Source organism: Erithacus rubecula, assembly GCF_903797595.1.
Source record: "Erithacus rubecula genome assembly, contig: SUPER_Z_unloc_2, whole genome shotgun sequence".
NCBI classification, from domain to species: Eukaryota; Metazoa; Chordata; class Aves; order Passeriformes; family Muscicapidae; genus Erithacus; species Erithacus rubecula.
The window spans coordinates 2,058,395-2,079,483 of record NW_027635860.1 but is presented as its reverse complement, the minus strand read 5'-3'; the positions used below and the strand labels follow the sequence as shown (position 1 = coordinate 2,079,483).

Genomic DNA, 21,089 nt, shown 5'->3' with positions numbered 1-21,089 from the left:
GAAAATTCTCCCCCACCCAGAGACATTTATAGTATATTGCTACTCACAACTCACATAGCTTCTTTCTTTTTCAAATGTTGATGTGACAAGCTAGTTTTACTTTTTTTTTTTTCTTTTTTTCTTTCTTTTTTTTTTTCTTTTTTTTTTTTTTTTTTTTTTTTTTTTTTTTGTTATAGACCTTGCCTTCTGTAATAGGTGCATTGGAAGGGGAAAAAAAAAAAAAAAAAAAAAACACCAAAAAAAAACAACCTGGGCTGGAAGATGAAAACATGTACCTTGCTAAATCCCTGCGAGATCCTTTTGATGGACCACGACTGTGCTTTACTGAAGGGGAGTGACAGCTGTAATTTTCCCAAACTGTGCCTGTTAAACTGCCAGAATTAAGCAAGCCTCTGTTTTCAGCAACTTTACAGGCCAAAACCAAATAAAATGAGAACACAGTTGCACATTTCTGGACACTTTTGGGATGAGAAGAATGAAGCAAAGGAAGAGAAAGGCTGAGAATTTCCTAGCAGAATCTTCCAATATGTTTTAGTGATTTGGGAGAGTAGTTGTATTGAAAGCAAGCAAAAAACTTCAATCCATTAGTTAGTTTTAAAAGCTAATCTGAACTTACTGGAGAAAAGGTAATTTTTCTAAAATCAAGAAAATGTAATTTCTCTAAAATCACTTGTGAAATATAGTAATTGCCACTGCAATTATAAGTGGGCACTATCTGCAGAACTCTTATTTGCTTCCAGGTTGCTGCTGTGCAGTTTATTAGAGCAAATTCCCACAGCTACAGCATGTTACTGCAAATGCCAGTTTTCCCAGTAAAAGGTAGCATTCTACCACAGTTACACCATTGTCCCACATCTTTTTAGTTGATACTGATGTATCAACTTGGTGTAGTATGTTAAGAAATTTCGCTGACTACATAGGAGTCTTTGCTGATATTTGAGCTGATTACTATTGGAATAAAAGTTTTTAAATCGTGCCGACATTTCTTTATGTTCTTTCTTATTTTTAAGCATTTGTTTAAAGTGTTGTTGAAGTTAAGTTTTCTTCAGGGCCGCAGGAAAGGGACCTGGAGGTTCTTGTTGAGGACAAGTTGACCATGAGTGAGAAGTGCCTTGGCAGCCAGGAGGGCCAGCCCTGTCCTGGGGGGAATCAGGCACAGCATCACCAGCCAGGCAAGGGAGGGGATTGTCCTGCTCTGCTCTGCACTGGGGCAGCCTCACCTCCAGTGCTGGGGGCTGTTTTGGGTGCCACAATATAAAAAAGATACAAGCCATTGCTGAGCATCTGAAGGAGGGCTGTGAGGATGGTGGAGGGTATGGAGGGGAAGCTGTATGAGCAGTGGCTGAGATCACTTGGTCTGTTCAGCCTCAGACTGAGGGGAGACCTCACTGAGGTCTTCAACATCCACCCAGGGTGAAACAGAGGAATAGCACCAATCCCTTCACTCTTGTGATCAGTGACAGGACTTGAAGGAATGGAATAAAGCTGAGTGAAGAGATGTTTAAGGGGGTGATTGTGTACTAGAACATGCTCCCCAGGAAACAAGCCTGACAGAGTTAATAAAAATTTTGGACAATACTCTCAGACAAATGGTGTGACTCTTGGGGTGTCATGTATAGGGCCAGGAGTGGGACTTGATGACTCTGATGGGCCCCTTCCAATTCAGCATATTCTATGATTCTGTGAAAGTATGCAATAACATGTCTAAGTGTGCTCTCAGGGTAGGAAAAGACCAATGAAAGTAGATCACAGAGATTACTTTCTGGAAACTTAACTAGTAGAGTTGTTTCATTCATGGAATCATATAACAATTTAGGTTGGAAAACACCTCTAAGATAATCAATACCAACTCTTAAACCAGCACCGCTGTAATGACCACTAAACCATGTCCATACAAACCATGACCACATATTTCTTGAACACTTCCATAGGTGACACCATCACTTCCCTGGGCAACAAGGCTGAGCCGCTCCGTGCCCCTTCCTGGGAGCATGCTGGAGCCGCACCGCTATCCGTGCCCATTCCCGGGAGCAGGATGGAGCCGCTCCTGTCTCCGTGCCCATTCCCGGGAGCAGGATGGAGCAGCCCGGGCTGGAGCCGCTGCCGCGAGGGGTCACCAGAGGAGCCGGCATCGCAAACGCCGCCCGCGGAGCGCAACAAACCCGGCAGCCCTTCCCCCATATCCAAGAGAAACATGACATTATCCAGAAAAAAAAAAAAAAAAAAAAAAAAAAAAAAAGAAATTTAGTCCAAACCGGAGTCTTCGCGCCTGACAAGTTTTTGTTCGTTGCTGGCTCTCCGCTAGGTGACAGCAGTGAAATCGGACTAAATCAGCCCGTAGTGAAGTTGTGGAGAAAACGGCTTTATCCTTTCAACTAAGCCCTCACAGGGTAATGCAGTTGAGCAATTCGCATTATTGGCTGTTTTCCTGGAAATTACAGAGCTCTTTGCTTTTAGGCTTCCAGCCTGCAGGCCTCAATAATTTACAAATGTACGTCTCTGCATTATATGCAATGCACTTAAAGCAAATGCACTTGGACTGGAAAAAAGTCAAGTATTGTTGGTTTAATGTGAGTAGTTACTTCATAATGTCAGCTATTAGTCTTGTAAAATACTCCCAAGCTCTTACTTTGGTAAACTGAGTGGGCCTGATCTTTCAGACAAGAACCCCCATCTGCACTGAAACTGCAGCAAGGCAGGAGACTGAGCTCCCTTGCACAGTTACAGCAATGCCCAGTTTTGTAACAGCAGTGCTAATTTTATGCACGTGCATCTAAATGGTGCTGCTCTTTTGCTGTTATCTGCACACCAGATTAAAGAAGTAAGCTTTTTTAGCTTGATTTTTTTTTAGGTTGAGTCTTCAAACTAGTTACAGTACAAGCTACAGTAGGATCCAAGAAGTTACAGCACACACAAGAATCAATCATGCACTAGATGAGAAGGAAGGAAAGAAATACACTTTCTGAAGACAAATTCATTAATTAAACCAGTGTAAACCTGCTGCAAGTAGGACACATTCTAGAACTCAGAGGGAACAGTACAAACCTTCTGCCTTAGCTCTATTCCTGACTAATCCAAAGCACTTTTTTGTGGGACAAGAAGCAGAACTGGTATAATCTCAACTTTTCAGCTTCTGTGCCTCTGTGCGATTCTCTTTCAAAAGGGAAATCCCTATCTCAATAGTATTTATAGTTCAATACAAAGGTAGAAAGGGTTTGCAGCACCCAGAGTATCTTTTCAGAAAGGAAATCATTACTTGAGGTTCTTGTCTCCCTGTTCACTCACTTGTTATTTTGTCATTTTATCTCATGTTTTGACCCTCCTGAATTAATCTGAGGTATATTAACTTAACTGTCTGTATGATCTAAATATTTCATTTTGTTCCTTTGATTTACAAAGAGCGTTTTTCCCAGCGTGGTTATATAACTTTAATATTTTTAAAGTGTATTAATTCCACTTTATACTTAGTACTCTACATATGTTGTGTCACTCAGTCTCTTGGGATGATAGAAATGCTACATGTTGGAAGAAGATGACCTAGTAGTGGAAAAACTTTGTCACGAGTCTCAGGGAATCTTTCTGAAGGAAACTCAATGATCTATTTTCTGTTTTTCTTCTCTGAAAAAGTGTAAGAAAATATTTATGCATTTAGGCTGGCTTTTAATGCATGTTGCATCATTGCAGCAATGCACTCACTCACTAAGTAATGTGCTAATTTTTGTTTTATCATTCTTTGTGACATTTTGAATGATGCTTCATAATGCTTTTCTAAATTCTAAAAACAGCATCATAAAAAGGAAAAGAGGATGGTAGGTGTTTATTACAACAAATAGTTGGTATTCTATACACATTATATGTAATGTACCACACATATCAACTTAAATCACTAGTCCAAAGAAGGCACTAAAAATATAGAGTATGATTTTCCTTTTAAATTATACCTGTAAGGAGACATTCAGCCACACTCAGAATACTTGTTTCTTTTAAGGGTCAATTCATTGTGTTATACAAGAATGTTTTGAAGAAGTGATGTCAAATAAATTGTGCTTGTGACCAAAAAAATGGAATTCAAATAAAACCAGATAAGAGAACATTTTAATAAAATATTTATTTAAAAAAATTAATCATCATTTGGCTATACTAAGTAAATAAAACACTAAGGGTAATTACAGCAATTAGGATGCAAATGGCTAGTACCATGAACAGAAGTATTCGGCAATATTTTGAGTGCTTTTTTTCTCTCTCCTTCTTTTTTAACAAGGTATCATACCCAGGAGTATAAATATCCCCCATCCAGAACCGTAGATCATTAGGATTTTCCTAGAAGAAAAATCAGAAAATGAAATCAGTTTCTCTCTTTTGCACACAAAGTCATTAGAACATACCCAGAAGTATTTTGGCTATCATCAGATACTGATTAATGAATTTAAGACATCATCACAACACATATGCAAGACACTTTCACTTGAATGTAGGTTGTGCTACTTTCCAGATGCTGCAAATGTTCCACTGGGGAAAATTAAAACCACACTTTTCATCCAGGAACAAAAAGTAGGACACCAGCCATTGAAATGTGTTTAAAACCCCAGAGCAAACGATGTTGTCTTCTCAAGAAGAGACGACCTTGTATATACACAGTACTGACTTCCTTTTCAAAAGATGGACCAGCAGGAAAAGAAAAATACAAAAAAACCCAAACAAAAGCAATCTTAAAAGTAATTTGTGCCACCACACAAGGAGGCAGGATCCTTTATAGTGTGAGGCTGAGAAAAATGTAATATGTATGTAAAATATGTAATTTGAATTTTGCTATGAACAGTAATTAAAATATTTAAGTGCCACGTTTGTAGCTCATTCCTACAACTCAGGGAGGCTGAGTTGCATACTGTTGTGGTTTAAGATTTTCTCTCATCAGAGGTCATATATTGTAAAATTTGAATTCCTAGTGTCTCACCAGATATGTAGACTCCTTTTCTGATAAGACTCATGTTTGTACCAGAAGATACCTCCATATTTACTTCTGTAATCCCATCTAAAGACCCAAGAGGGCTGCACAGTGGTTTATGCATGTACCACACAGCTCACAGCAATTCACTTGCTCAACCCAGCACAACAGCCAATTACCTTTATGTGAATGGCCAAGTTAGAGTGCAGTGACTGTCTGTCATAGTCTTGCACAGTCCAGGAAGGGGTCTTTTTCTTCTCCTCCCAGTCATCATCCACATGGATATCACTATACAATGGGTTGCTCTTGATTGTGGATTTCAGGGTGATGGGAGTAATGTGCTTTCCCAGGGATTTGTCTATTATTTCTTGACTGACCTGGTTCAAGTCTAAGCCTGGCAGCTCAGTGACAGTTGTCTTTTCTCTCTGTAAGACACAAGTTAGATCACAACCTGGCTTTCATTTGCATTACCTACAATACAAGTCCCCTTCCAGAATTATCACTTGTATTGCAACAGCATTCATTTTTAAGCAACACATTCAACATTTTTCTCCTGGCAAACTTCTACAGTGAGGGTGCCTGACCACTCACTTTGGACAGATTTCTTCCTTCTGAGGAAAGCAGGTGGGTACAATCTGACCATTAAGTTCTTCGCAAATGTGAACTGACATTATAATGCCTGCTGGAAGAAAGAAAGCCTCTGCTTTAGTGAAACAGTGCTATGCAGAACTGCAGTGGAGCATTATAATTCTGGTCAAGTGTGATGCAGAAGCAAGGATGTAAGAACAAAGCAGAATGATCACAGGTGCAATGGTGTGTAAAAGAACCTCAACTGGAAATGTATCTCTGATACCAGGGCTGTGACTCAGCGTTTGTTCACACTCTTGAATCCTAGACTGCTAGACCCATGTCAGGATGTCAAAGAGGCTCTTCAGTCAATGAGGGCACTATCAGAATTCACAGGTAATTAAACACCTGAGCAGTCTCCCAGTAAAAATTTAAAAAAAAATTAAAAAAGAAATTTAAAAAAAAAAAAAGAAAAAGAAAAGCTGTTAAATATGACCTTTTAGTTCTAAAAGGTTCATATGGGTGTCAAGGGAGGAAGAAGGAGAACCCTAGTTCTAGACCTAGTGTGTTCATATTTTTGAGAAATCACAAGCTGCCTCTTAAAACAGCAGTAAGGGTCCCTTCAGGGTTCTGTAAAATAGTACTTACAATACTTTTCAACCTGTAATTGCATTGAGGAATGCAATCAGATTCTCTATTCAGTATCTGTCACAACCTACTGTTCCCAAGACTTTCAATTAACCTGTCACAGATCTGTGGTAGTACAGTGCATCAGCTATCTAAGAGACCTGCTTTTTGCAGAGCTTTTGTCTTACACTAACATCTCTCAGAATTTTAGAACCACACAGAGCAAATCCATCCCTCCTCATAAGTACTTTTATCCTTAGGAACTTTATGTTGGGTCAAGGGGAGCCCTGGCCTGACCCAGTGGTCCTATGTCAGGTATGCTGGGAGGGGGCAATCCCTACCTCTCTCCTGCTCTCAGAAATCACAAAGGTGTGGGCAGCACCTGCTGCAAGATGCACATAAGGTAAAGTATAGATAATAAACAGCCAATGAAGAAGCTGGATCCTGAGAAACTTATTTCCATGTAAGGATGACTTTCCCTGAATTTTTCACTTTTACTGAGATCTTCAGATGTTAAGTTACCACAGGCTGGGTGGACTTCAGCTGCTATTGGGGTTGAGTGTTTTCCTTCTACTGTGTCAATTTAAAGAATTTTCCCCATTATCATGCTAAAGCTTGCTGGGTTACACCCAGGTTTCTGATGACTCCAGACAAAAGGGGTCAATGGCAGCGGCTCCCGGAGGGGCCTCTCGGGCTTCCAGAGGGGACTCGTGTTTCCGAGGAGCTCGGAGCAGGACACCCCGTCTGCAGCCCCCGCTGTGGAACACAGGAGAGCCAGACCCTCTGTGATCACCTGCCCTGCATCTGCCCCGTTCCAGCCTCCTGCCTCTGCGGACACAGCTGATCACCCGGACACACACGGTGAGCGAGGAGCCGCCGCTCCAGCCCGTTCCCACCCGGGACCGGCGTGGCCGCTGCCGCCCCCCGCTCCTGTGCTCCTGCCTTCCCTCTGCAGCTCCGGGCTTTGTTCCAGCTGCAGCGCCAGACCGAGCACTGAGAGAGTGTGCCTGCAGCTAAAGAAGGAACTGAAACAGAGTTATCTGTTCTGTTTTGTTGGTAATTTTAACAACTGCTGTTGTTTCTGCTTGTAGGGTTGGATATATTAGTAAAAGAGCTGTTATTCCTACCTCCTTATCTCTGCCTCAGAGTTCTTGATTCAAACAATTATAATACTTGGAGGGAGTGAAATTAAAGTCTCTGTTTCAAAGAAAAACTTCTGCCTTTATCGGCAGACACTTGCCCTTGAAACCAGGACAGCTGCAAAAGAGCTAGGGGCATGTCCTAGCTTCGCCTTCCACCTTTCTGGTGGGGGCTCAGGGTATCTGACCTCCTGCATGCTGGCTTTGGGAACTGCTTTGATATTTCAGCAAGTCAGTGAAGGTACCCAAGAAGATAGCAAACTGTTGGCTTCTTCTGCTTGAGTAATTTTCTGCCCACCTTGTGGACTGATGAATCCACTTTCAGTGGCAGTCAGCTGCTGTGTGCCATCACCTACTTCATGACTGCAGTGTCCGTGTGTATGCCTAGACTCCTATACATGGTCTGAGGCAGGAAGATGTAGAAGGAAGAATAAGGACTGATTTCCTTCAGAAAGGGAAGGTGGAGAAGAGAAAACAACAGACTTTGTCCAAGAAACTCTAGGAGGAAGCATAATGCTGGCATTCCTAACACAAAACCCTGTAGAAGTGACTAAGCATGTTTCCCATCAATAATTGCCGTTTGTAGGTTGGTGGATCCTCAGTGACCTCCCATCCTTCTGTTAGTTCATATGTTCCACATGTCGTTCCTTAGCCTTCACATGCCCCCTGATAATATTACTTTCTGCATTGCAGTTACAGCTGGCACTGAAGCCCTCTGGGCTGTACTGACCAGATTTCAGCTGAGCTGGTGTTTTTAACTGCCTTCTCTTTCTGACTGCATTTTATTTTATTTACTTTATTTCTTATTTAAGATTTGTCATTGACCTTAATGACTCTTCCCTCGGGCTTGCTAAATAGTTGAACTTGGAGAACATTTTGTTGAAGAACGCGAACAGTCTCACCAGGGGATGATTGGTCTCCCTAGGCTAAAATGTTGTGAAAAGAATGTGACTTGACAGTAATTTTTAAAGCTGTTTTAGATAAAATTCTCCAAAACTTGGAATAGATAGCATGATGCAAAAATTTGTTCATAAAAACAGTGCTTTGTGGCAAAATGTTTTTCCCCTACTGTCTGAAGTACCTTTCTTTCCATGGGCATGAGAAGAGTGTGGTGGCTTGGAGCAGATGTAGAGAGAATAGATTGGGAGGGGCAGCTGAGTTTTACCATGAGAACTGGACTGGAATTTGGGATAGGATATGGTTTGCAGAAATTTTAGAGAACAGACATTGAAGTGACAAACTAATTGGAAGAATGTATTTGAATACAGCAGATGCTTGATTGTAGATATGTCCTACAGACTAGTTAGGGAAAAGGAAGGACAGAACCTGGAAACATACGCAAACCCCAAAAGTTTTAGGTCTAAGAAATCATACAAAGAAATATGAACAATATTGCATTAAACATATGCATTTCTAGAAGAAGAGAAACCTAAGATTAGATAACAAAAATATTGCTTGCTAGTATGAATTTCTGCAAAAGCTACTTTTTTACATTGTCTTTTAAGATTCAGAACACATCCCAGCCTTTGTCACAGACTTTGACTCATGCTGCAAATGTTCAAAGAAAGAGAAAAGTATTGCAAATTTAGGTATCAATATCCATTACAGAATTCATACTATACACTCTGAATGTAAGTAGACAGTGTGAATGAGGGTGGAACAGAACAAATCAAAGGCAATTTATGTTATTATTCACTGAATGGAAGGAGCGAACCGTGGATACTCAGAGAAGTAGTTATTAATGGAATTCACAGAATGACTAGGTTGCAAGAGACTTTCAAGATCATCAAGTCCAACCCATGCCCTAACACCACAACTAGACCATGGCACCAAGCGCCACATACAGTCATTTTTTAAACACATCCAGGGATGTATCTGTTTGTGTCTACCCAGCAGACCATTCCAGTACTTTACCATTCTATCTGTAAAAAACTTTTTCTTAATATCCAACCTAATTTTCCTTTGATGAAGCTTGAGACTGTGTCCTCTGGTTCTGTCAGTTGCTACCTGGAGAAAGAGACCAACACTGCCTGATTATAGCCACCTTTCAGGGAGCTGTAGAGAGTGATAAGGTCACCCCTGAGTCTCCTTTTTTTCAGGCTGAACAACCTCAGCTCTCTCAGCCCTTCCTCACAGGGTTTGAATTCCAGCCCCTCACCAGCCTTGTTGCCTCCTCTGGATGTGCTCAAGTGTCTCTAGGTCCTTCCTAAACTGAGGACAGAACTGGACACAGCACTCAAGGTTTGGCCTCACCAGTGCTGAGTGCAGGGGAAGAATGACCTCCCTGCTCCTGCTGGCCACACTATTCCTGATACAGACCAGGGGACATTGGGTTTCTTGGCCACCACTTGGCACACTGCTGGCTCAGGTTCAGTGACTGTCAACCAGCACCCCCAGGTCCATCTCTGCCTGGGCACTGTTCACCACTCTGTTCCCAGCCTATAATGCTCCAGGGGGTTATTGTGGCCAAAATACTAGGCAGAGCACTTGGACTTATTAAGCTTCATCTTACTGGACTTTGCTCATCCATCCAGCCATTCCAGGTCTCTCTGCAGTGCCCTCCTACCTTCTGACAGATGGGCAGTCATTCCCAGCTTAGTGTCCTATGTAGATTTACTAATGAAAGACTCAATGCCCTAATCCATATCATCATTAAAAAATATTGAACAGGACTGGCCCCAGCACAGACCTCTGAGGGACACCACTGGTGACTGATCCCAGCTGGATGCAGCACTGTTTACCACCACTCTCTGGGCCCAGCCATCCAGCCAGTTCCTAACCCAGCACAGAGTGCTCCTGTCCAAGCCATGGGCTGCAGCTTTTCCAGCAGTGTGCTGTGGGAGACAGTGCCAAAGGTCTTGCTGAGGTCCAGGTACACAACGCCCACAGCCTTTCCTGCATCCACCAGGTGGGTCACCTGGTCATAAAAGGAGATCAGGTTGGTCAAACATGACCTACCCCTCCTAAACCCCTGCTGGCTGGATGTGATACCCTGTACAGGACCATCCTTCTAAGTGCTGTGTGATGGCACTCAGTATAAACTGATCCATTACCTTGCCAGCTACTGAGGCCAGGCTAACTGCCCTATAGTTACCAGGATCCTCCTTCCCGTTCTTTTTGTGAATGGGTGTCAAATTGGCCAGCTTCCAGTCATCTGGAACCACCCCAGTGAGCCAGGACTGTTGGTAAATGATGGAGAGCGGTTTTGCAAGCTCATTTGCCAGTTCCCTCATCTCCAGGGGGTGGATCCCATCTGGTCCCATGTTTTATGAACATCCAAGGCACTCAGCAGCTCTCTGACTGTCTCCTCCTGGGTAACAGGACCATTCTGCTCCCTGACACCATCTGCCAGCCCAGGAGGACAGCTGTCCTGAGGAAAAGCCATCATCCCACTAAAGACTGCGGCAAAGGAGGCACTGAGCACTTCCTCCTTCTCTTCATTTGCAGTTACTAAGTTCCCTCCCTCATCCAATAAAGAACAAAGGCTGGACTTACTCTTCCTTTTACCATTAATACATTGGTAAAAACATTTTTTATTATCTTTTACAGAACTCGCCCTTTTTAGTTCAAACAAGCTTTGGCCTCCCTAATTTTTTTCCTACATGCTCTAGTAGCCCCCTTAAATACTTCTTGAGAGACCTGACTGTTGGGGGTTGGTTACTTTTCCCCTTTTCTCTCTGTGGAATTTTCCCATTGTAATGCTAAGGACCTGCTGGCTACACCTTAGCACGGATGGAAGGGTGCGCAGGTAAAGCAAGTGTGGGAAGCGGCACTCCCTTTTGCTCTCTCTCTCACCTGGCTTGGAGGAGAAGGGTGGCTGGAAAAAACCCCGCTGTGCCACACCGACGCTGGGAGCTGTTTCTCCATCCTCTCGGCTGGGGGAACCCTCAACCCCCTGCCCGGGACGGTCTCCCACCTCCACCTCCACGCATCCCAGCCTTCCCATCCGGGACACAGCCGCCAGCATCCCTCCAGCCGCATGGGATCCGCACATTTCCCCCTTCTACGAGAGAGGTTGGTGCTGCCTGCCAGCTGGGACGGTAACTGCACCACAGGGAAAGGTGCCTACAGCCGAAAGAACTGGTACTGGGTCCTGTTCTGTTTGCCTTGATGTGTATATATATATATATATATATATATATGACTTCTTTACTGGTGTATATATATCTATATCTAGATATAGATATAGATATATGTATGTATGTAGATATGTGAGATGTTACATAGTGATTATATATATATATATATAGTGATCATTATAACCAATATGAGCAAGAATTCAAAGTAAAGCGTAGACATGAGACACAGGAAAATCTAATTCTTTCATTATATTTGTTTAAATCACTTTGCTGTAAATTGTTAGTTTTTTGTTTATATGTATTTTTGATATTTTGTCACTATAATTATGAATTGTATCCACTTTTATGTATAAGGAAAATGCAAGCTTGCTTGGACATGAGCAGGCTTGTCCCTGCTGTTACCTGCTCTCTAGGAGTGTAACCTGAGAACATGTTTAAGCCCTGTCCAGACCTGCTGGGGGCTTGTGGCCACTGCTGCCTGAGTCCCAGCCAACATGCTCCGACTTGTACCCCAGCACAGAGGCATGTCACCGCCCACCAAGAAACTGCCTATAAAAGGGCAGTGACCACAGGTGAGATGGATGTGTTGGCAGAGCGCAGACTCCCCACATCCCCAGCGTGTTCCTTATCAATGAACTAATAAATTGCCTTGTTGATTGACCTACCCGATTGTGAGTAATTTATAACGTATATATACCAGAAAAGAACTGTTATTCCAACCCCATATCTCTGCCTGAGAGACCCTGATTCCAAAATTATAATAATCAGGAGGCAGAAGCATCTGCACTCTCCATCACAGGGAGGACCTCCTGCTTTTCTTGGAAAATACCTGTCTTTCAAACCAGGACACTGACCCTTCTTCCAAAGATTATACACCCTCTTTTTATTTCTAAGTTCCTCCCAAACCTCCTTGCCCATCCAGGCTGGATGTTTGCCTCATAAACTTGCCTTTCAGCACACAGGGACAGTTTATTTCTGTGCCCTCAAAATCTCTGTTTTGAAGCATGCCCACCTTTCCTGGACTCCTTTGTTTTTAAGGCTGCTTCCCAAGAAACTCTCGGAATAAGTCTCCTAAATAAGCCAAAGTCTGCCCTCCAGAAGTCCAATGTAAAAGTCGTATTGATATTCCTCCTGATTTCACCAAATATTGAGAACTGTGTAATTTCATGATCACCGTGCCCCAAGTTGCCTCCAATCACCGCATCTCACACCAGCCCATCTCTATTTGCAAACAACAGGTCTAACACACTACTTCCACTGGTGGGCTCACCCACCAGCTGTGCCAAAAAGTTGTCTTCCATACACTCTAAAAATTTCCTATACTGCCTTTTTTTCGCTATATTAAGTTCCCAGCAGATGTCTGGCAGGTTGAAGTTGCCTACAAGAATGAGGGCTGATGACCCTGAAACATTCTCCAGCTGCTTATAGAATAAGTTGCTCACCTCTTCTGTTGAGTGGACAATAGCAAACTCCCAGTAGGACGTCAGCCTTGTTAGCCTTGCCCTTAATTCTTGCCCACAGGCACTCAACTTCATCGCCATCTGTTTTAATACCTATGGCATCAAAATCTCCTTAATATAAGGGGCCACCCCTCCGCCTCTTCTCCCTTTCTTGACCCTTCTGAAGAGCTTGTAGCCATCCAGTGCAGTGCTCCAGCTCTGTGAATCACCTCACCATGTTTCTGCAATGGCAACTACATCACAGCTCTGCAGTTGTACCATGGCACTAGTTCTTCTTGTTTATTGCCCATGCTGCATGCATTGGTGTACAGGCACCTCAGCTGGGCTGCTGATTTCACCCTGAACTCAGGCTTACCACCCTTTGACCTGCTTCCAGACAGCCCAGCTGCACCCTCTTCAAACCTAGTTTAAAGCCCTCTCAGAAAGGTCAATCAGTTCATGAGCCAAAAACCTTTTGCCCTTAACTGAGAGATGGATCCCATCTGGTTCCAGCAGGGCAGGTACCATAAAAGTTGCCCCATGATCAAAAAATCCAAAATTTTTGCTGATGACACCAACCTTCGAGCCACTTGTTACTGATGTGAGTTCTCCTATTCCTTTCACCATTTTTCTCAATCTCCAAGGGGACTGAGGAGAAGATTACCTGTGCCCTGTCCTTTTCAATCTCATCACTGCCAGCCTGGAGTATCAGCAGTGGACAACAATAAGAGGGCTGAATCAGCCCAGGGGTCTCTCAGTGACATCCCATACCTGGGCCCAAGCACACCTCCCTGTGGGATGGGTCCATTTACATTGACTCTGTTCCCCTCAGAAGGGCTACCCTTCTTTATTTTTGATGTCAGAGATGGTGATCTCTCTGACAGATGAATCATAACAGGGAGGCTCACTGGGCAGGTAATTTCTTCTAAATCATCTAGCTGACACTCCAGATCCAGGGCCTCATACCTTTTCTGAAGTGGCACCTGGCTAGGGGGTGGAGATCAGGAGGAATTTTTATTATTACCTCCCTGAGCAGGGACTCATTTCCACCCCCCTTCACCCACCAGGTGCCCTTCCATTGCCTGACAGTGGGAGGCATAGGAGTCCTCTGACTCTTGTTGGACCTCCCTCAATGAGGGAAGAGCTGAACTCCACCAGTCTATTTCCCTTTCCCTAATACTCATTAGTCTTTCAACTTCCCCCTAAGCTCACCAGTGAAAGGAGATTGTTCACCTATTCACACCACAGGCAGACTTCCTCCACAGCACCCCCTGAAACCACTGATAAGCCCAAACACTCCAGTCAGGAATGGGTCTGTACAGATGCATCCTTTTTGGAGGGTTCCACTTGGTTGCATACACTTGTACTAACTACAGTTTTTGATCATTGGAATGGATCAAAAACCATTACTAACAGAAATTCCAAAACCAACCAGCCAACAGAAACACTGCAAACAACACAGAGCAACTCTTATTAGCAAGAAAACCTGCAACCCTGCCTTCTTGCCCTGCCTGCACAAACTGCTGTACAAACTGCCTTGCCATGCTCCCAGAGATGTTATGAAGAACACTGAAAAATGTAGATTAAATATGTTTGTAAAATACTTAATTAACAAGATGGAAAATGCTCAATTCTGCAAACACATAACTCTGTTTGATTTACATACAGCTCATGAACAAGAACATTGTTATAATTGTTAATAACTCATTTTTCACTGAGAAAAGACAGATTCAGACAGCTGTCATGTACAAGTACTAGTATTCTTCATAGAATTATGAAAAGCCCAAAGATTTATGGAGGGTCAATGTTATTTCCATTACTGAGTCAACATATGCCTACTCCATGTTTGATTATTTTATAATGCAAACCTAATCATTCTTTTCTCAGCGTGTCTTATGAGGTATCATCCACCAACCCCAGGACATCAACAGTTAAGGCTAGACCATGGTTTCAAGCCCATCTACCTGAAAGAAGAGAACAAAGAGACAGTTAAACAATAAATGAAATTTACTTCCTGGAACTCAAGGTTTTTTTTCCTTTCTCCCCAGACAGAATAATTTTCTCTGTTCCCATGGCCAGCCACAGGTTCCATCTGATGTTGGCAATGATGCTCAGGGAAAGTAAGAAATGCTGTTGATGGACAGCTACACCTAGAAGCTTTAACCAAGGCAGTTCTACAGAAACTGAAAGCCACTAGATACTACAGGATTTGTTTCATAACAGCCTTCTCAATCCTAAAGACAGTGACTAGCAGGGTGGTCATTATAAATTTGGTAGTAGTTAATTTAATACTATAACTCTGCATTGCGCAAAACCTTGTAGCAGATTGTGGAGGATCCTCCCTGCACCCATAAGGACATTTTTCTAATGTAGAGATCTATTTTGAGGGCAGATGAAAGATCTGGCAGGCAAAGAACTACTAGGCTGTAGCCAAGAATCCCTGTGGTAGGAGTATCAACTACATAGAAATTGCTAGACATTTGGAATATAAAAAATCTCTTGTGTTATAAAGAATACTAGCACTTGAGAGCTTCGTTCAACAAATCACATCTCACAGAAGATGCTGTGGAAAAGCAATTGGGAAGGCTAGAATTAACCAAAGCTTCTTGAGGAGATGTGAAAGACAGCAGGGCAGACAGCACATATCAAGGATTCTTGAGAAGCCTGAGCAGGTTCAGAGGAGGCTGCAAAGATGAACAGAGGGTTGGGACACCTCTCTTATGAAGACAGTTTGAGTGAGCTGGGGTTATTTAGCCTGGGGAAGAGAAGGCTACAGGGAGACCATGTAGCAGCCTTCTAATACATAGAGATGTCTGACAAGAAAGCTGAAGAGAGAATTTTTACAAGAATACATGAGAAATTGCTTTAAACTGAAAGAGAGCAGGTTTAGATAGCATTCTCCCCTGTGAGGATGGTGAGACACTTGAACAGGATGCCCAAAGAAGTTGTGAATACTCCACCCCTGACAGTGATTAAAGCCAGGCTGACTGGGACTTTGAAGACACCTGTTCAAGTGGAATACATCTATGCCTACGGCAGGAGAGTTGGAACCAGATGACCTGTAAGATCCCTTCCAGCTCAAACACTTCTATGGTTCTATGATTCTAGGAATGAAACTTTTCTTGAGGATGGAAATGAAGAGGATCTAGGTTCCTTGTCAGAGACATTAAGGCAACCTCAGGTACTGCAAAACTGAAAAGCCACCTGACATGGACTGGAAAGAGAACAGTAGATGGTTATAAACACTTCAGCCAAAGTGACTGGGATCTTTAGAGAAAAGTGAATATTGATATTGACTATTTTAATTGTGCATCATTGAGACTACTTTTTGTAATGAATTGTTTAGTTTAAAAAGGTGTTTTATCTGTCATTGATAATGCAGTTCTGCAGGGCTATGAGTGCATTATATAAAAACTCCTGTGCAGTCTCAGACCAAAGCTCCTGCCAGCCTTGCAGCTGGCTCTTATTGTGGCCAGTTGCAGATGTCTAGGGAAGAATAAGGGAAAGAGTGGAAATACGTAATGCACGTATGAGCCAGAGGACAAAGAAGAGTCTCTAACCCAGCACTTAACTTAGAGATTTTAAAAAATCCTCTTGTCCTGGTTTACTGAGAAACAAGCAAAGACAGGACACAGGCGTTAACTCATATGTAGGGCCAAAAAAACCCATGCCAAGAAGTAGCATGCTGCTAAGACTGAATGCTCTCTGCTGTCTTCCAAAAATAGGGGGGGAGAGGGAAATATAAACAAGAAAGAGAAGTCTCAGAATTGCAGAAAACTACCAGGTTGACTACAGCAGAGACGTGCATGGGAAACAGCTATAGAGGATTAATCACCTGGTGTGTGCTGGGCATTAAAACGCATTGTGGGGCAGAGAGTCCAGCAGGACTGGAAATTGTCAGGGTGATCACAATGTGGTCAGCAGTGATCCATTTGAGGGAGAAAGTCTGTGTTTTCTATGCTGCTTTTCACAAGGAAGGGCCAAAATTCCTGGACTGCTTTATGGTTTGTTTTAGTCAAAGTAGACGATGGAAGTACATGCTAAGTGGAGGAGCTGTTTAGTTTGCCTGATACCAAAGAGAAAAGTGAGGAGAAACACCAGCAGCTTTTTGTCATTATGTGAAGCAGCTTTGTATAATGGAAACATATTTTAAAACTTATAGGTGGAGAAAACACATAAGCACTTCAGCGCATTTGAATTTAAGTGATCTCATAATAAAAGTTTGGAAGAGACCACAAACATATCACTGTAAAGTCACTTTGCATAGGGAGCCCTCAGTAGCAATAGTTTCTTAAAAGAATATTAACTTCTAAAGAGGAAAGTTAGGCTACTCTCAAGGTTTAATGACTTTAGGAATCTTTAGATCATGCACACATGTTCTGAAAATAATTCTCTCTCCCCCTCTCGCCCCCCTTTTTCCATTTCTGAATTAACTAACCCTTAACCCCATTATCTCCCTCATCTTAAAGTGAAGTATGGTATTCCTGCACCATTAGTTCTCCACTGTGCCATCGTGTTTCTTCTAATGTCTGGAACTCATCAGTACTTTTCCCTTTATTTGATTGTCGGTAAAAAGAGAAAAAGAAGGCAAGCTCCTAAGGGAGAGAGAATGGCACAATGAATTTTATCTGGGCAGCTTGAATTCACTAATGACTATGCTTAAAAGTATAGATTGTGTCCTAGGTTTAACATTTATAAAATATACCACTTTGCGAACTCCGTTTTCGGAGGCATGGTGAGTACAGACATTTCCTTTGAAGCAGCCATCCCGGGGCTGGGACACAGAGTTCCAGGAAAACCTTCTCGCTGGTGGCAAAAAAGCAGAGCACAAGTCAAAAAGCACAGGGCTCCCTACACATTTTTAATCCTCCCGCAGCTCCGCAGCCCTGGCTCGGTGACAGCGCGTCCTGATTGACAACAATGGGGAGAAGGATCCCTGCTGCGGAGGAGGCTCTGTGTGTGGCTGCCTCCGTCCTGCACAAAAGGGGGCTTGGGTGGGGGAAGGGGGAGGCCAGCGTTGCACCATACCCTCAGCCCGGGATCCCTCAGGCTCCGTCCCTTGTTAGGCTGTTCGCTTGGGACACCGCACGTTCCCCGCCCCGCGCTCCTTGGGGAGCCGCCAGCCGGGATTACACAACGCGGACGGAGCGGCTGGAGGCGGCGGAGCGGGCAGCGGGAAGGGTGTCTGGGGCAGGCAGGAACCTCGGGAAAGCAAGGCGGGAGCATGGAAGCGACTGTCACGGGGGGAGGGCTTTTGCAGCCGGAGCAGGACTGGAACGGACTCCGGGAGGGGGCAAAGAGAGCTGGTGGGGAGAAATGCCTGAAAAGGGAGAAGTGCGGCGGGAAGTAGCTGTGGGAGACTTTCAGCATCATTCTCCTCCCTTCCCCCAGGCTCAAGCTTTTTTTGGCTCTTACTCCTCATTCCCCCCGGGGAATCCGACCCCCACCCTAAGGATCCTGAGAATGCAGACCCTTCTCCATCACCCCCCTCACCCCAACCTCTTCTGTATGTCTCCATCCCTTGACAAGAACCAGACCTTGGAGCTTTTGCTCATGCTAGGGGTGGGGAAAGGCGAGGGGCTCCCCGGGCGGCAGGGAAGGAGCACTGTGAAGCAGCAAGTGGGGCCCAGAGGGGTGTGAGCTGATGCAGCTGTACCGCTGCTGATCCAGACATGAACTTCTCCTCCGCCAGCTCCAGGGCCTCTGCTAGGCACTGCACACTTACACTTGTACCAAGAAACTGCTGCTACCTCTGTAACAACCTGGATTAGTCCATTCAGCATGTTTCACGCTTTCAACAGTTGTCTTTCAGTATAACAGGAAGGACAAATTTTAACAAGGAAAAAAAAAAAAAAGGGAAAATAAAAAGGAATTTATGGTGAGCTATGTAGATAATATATGTTTGTAGCAAGAATCTTTAATGTTCCTCTAATGTGCCTTTTCCTCAGGTTTAAAGAATATGACTTCACTTTCAGTCTTAAATCTGGGCCTTTTTTTACTCCTTCAGAGACCACTTTCTATGCACACCTTTAGTACAATTAAGTGGTATTTGACTTCAGAAGACTATCTGGAAAATGCAATGAAAATGTTACAAAGAGAAGTAAAAAGCCTAATATACTAAGATAAAGTCAGTGGATCCTCCTGAAGAGAGTAACTCTTCAAATGGAGTCTGATCCTCCCTGATGTCAATGGGAAAATACACAGGAATATTAATGATGCAGATTAAGAGATGCAGCAAGCTGAAACTATGGCTGATGTGTCACCATCACATAATTTTTCTCCTGATCCTTAAAATAAGGTAGAAAAATAAGGAAAATGTCACCCTCTTTTAGACCTTACCTGTAAATAGATCCTGTTGTGCCACCGCTGCACTCCAGGTAAAGCTGCTTCTGGGAATTTTGCCCAGTTAGCTGGTAGAAAGGCAGAGTTTTTCACTAAAGATTTAACCTCCAGTTGCAAGAATTTATCAGGATGGTTGTTGTTTGGCAAAACGGAGAGGTCCATGTTTCTGTGCTGCAGAGTAATAATGAAAACAGCCCCAGCTTCTGCTTCCTGGCTGTGCATGCTCTTTCTATTATTAATGACGTGAAGAAGGATACGACAGTTTCCTGAAACTGTATCTGACCCCTGTTTGGTATCAGGCTCACTTATATCATCTACCAATGACAAAAGATTGTTTAGAAGTGGCAGAGCAGACAGGACAAGTTTCTGTAAGTGCCTGGCTTAAGTTTTCAGGTTGAAGGTCTATTTTGATAGATACATATGTGCTCATTAAAACTAACTGAGTACCAGTGAGTAAATGCATAAGACACTTAAATGCATACCAGCACTTCCTCAAATTATCTGCCAAAAATGTCAAGCCTACAATACTTCAAAGTAACATTTTTTTCCCCCCGAGAAAATTAGAAGCAGCTTCCAGTCAAAGCAAGTCCTCCTTTTCTGCAGCAGTACCAAGAGACTCCATTGTGCTATGTGGGTTGGTACCACTTACCACAACAGCTATGACATGCACTTTTTTTAGGGTCAGGGATTTCTTTCACAGTAAATTCTTCTTGACCCTGGGAAATACTAGATTGTTTCAAGTAATTGATAACAGAAGTTTTCAGGGAATTGATTCTGCTCCCATTCAAATGAGTGGAAAAATTCACTGTTACTGACTTGAATGGTATGGTCTCAGTCCCATCACTTTTCTTATTTTATTTTGAGAGTTGATAGTTTCATCATCTTTTTATGAGTCTTAAGTCCTTTTGACTTTAAGCTAATGAAATTTCCCTTCTCATTATGAACTCTACATAGGACTAGCAAAAGTAGCCTTCTCATTCTTATTTTAATCTTTTCTTGAAATAAGTATATTTTTCTAGGATATGTTTAATTTTGATGAAACTGCCACAGAGGATAAGCTTTTGATAGTTTGTTGCTTGAAATACAGGAAAACCTTTTTTGAATTAGGACATCACAAAAAGGGCTTTTCTGTATTAGTGTAGCACAAGATGTTGTGTGTGCTGGTGTGAGTTTACATACCAACACCACTCCATTAGACATAAGAACATAACAGACATCTTACTAAGTCAGACCTCTCCCAATCCCAGGGTTTTTCACTTTGCTTGAAAAGGGCAAGACCAAGATGCTGTTTAGGGAGACAGTGTACACCTGGCTACATCCTGCAGTTCATTCTTTTACTGCCTCAGAAACCACACAATTTGTCTTGTGCTTAACTATCTCTTTCCCAGTCCTTTTATTATGATCTAATTATAAATTGTTGATAAAATAGTTCTAACTGCTTTTCAGTTCTTCTGATAGCACCTCCTCCAGAAGCAAGCTTCATAATCTCATGACCATCTGCTCGAATTTCTTACTTTAATGTCTTTGAAATTAATTAATTAATTTCTATATTAGCCATATCAAGGATGCCCTCTTTGCAGTACTGCATGGTTTTAAGAAGAGCTCCCCATGCAGCTTATCCACCACCTTCAGTATTTTTTTAAACTATAGCTATCCCAGTCTCTTTCTTTTCAATTTGCATTATCAACCTTTTAAATCTTGTAAGCCCCCTAGTCTATCTCCTTGGTAATTTATGTTTCATTTTTAACGTGTTACACTGTAATTCCACTACACTGTTCATAACAATACAGCAACCATAAACAAATACAATGTTCATATTGTGGTTATACCAGTTCCAAAAATGGGAAAAATTATGTCTTCTCTTCTGACAACATCCATCAGTTTTTGGTGCTTTTTTCCCTGCTGTTCCCATAGTAGTTAGTAACTCTCATAGGGCTAGTAACTTCACTTC

General features: G+C 42.8%; 1 protein-coding gene across 1 annotated transcript; it reads right to left on the bottom strand.

Annotated features, from left to right (window-relative positions):
* Positions 1-4,140: 4,140 nt before the first annotated feature.
* MINAR2 (membrane integral NOTCH2 associated receptor 2) lies at positions 4,141-19,300 on the bottom strand (the record flags this gene model as incomplete). The annotated part of the gene is made up of 3 exons (XM_079330988.1): positions 4,141-4,320; positions 5,125-5,370; positions 19,136-19,300. 3 exons carry the CDS (start codon positions 19,298-19,300, stop codon positions 4,141-4,143), a joined length of 591 nt encoding a protein of 196 aa, XP_079187114.1.
* Positions 19,301-21,089: the final 1,789 nt, after the last annotated feature.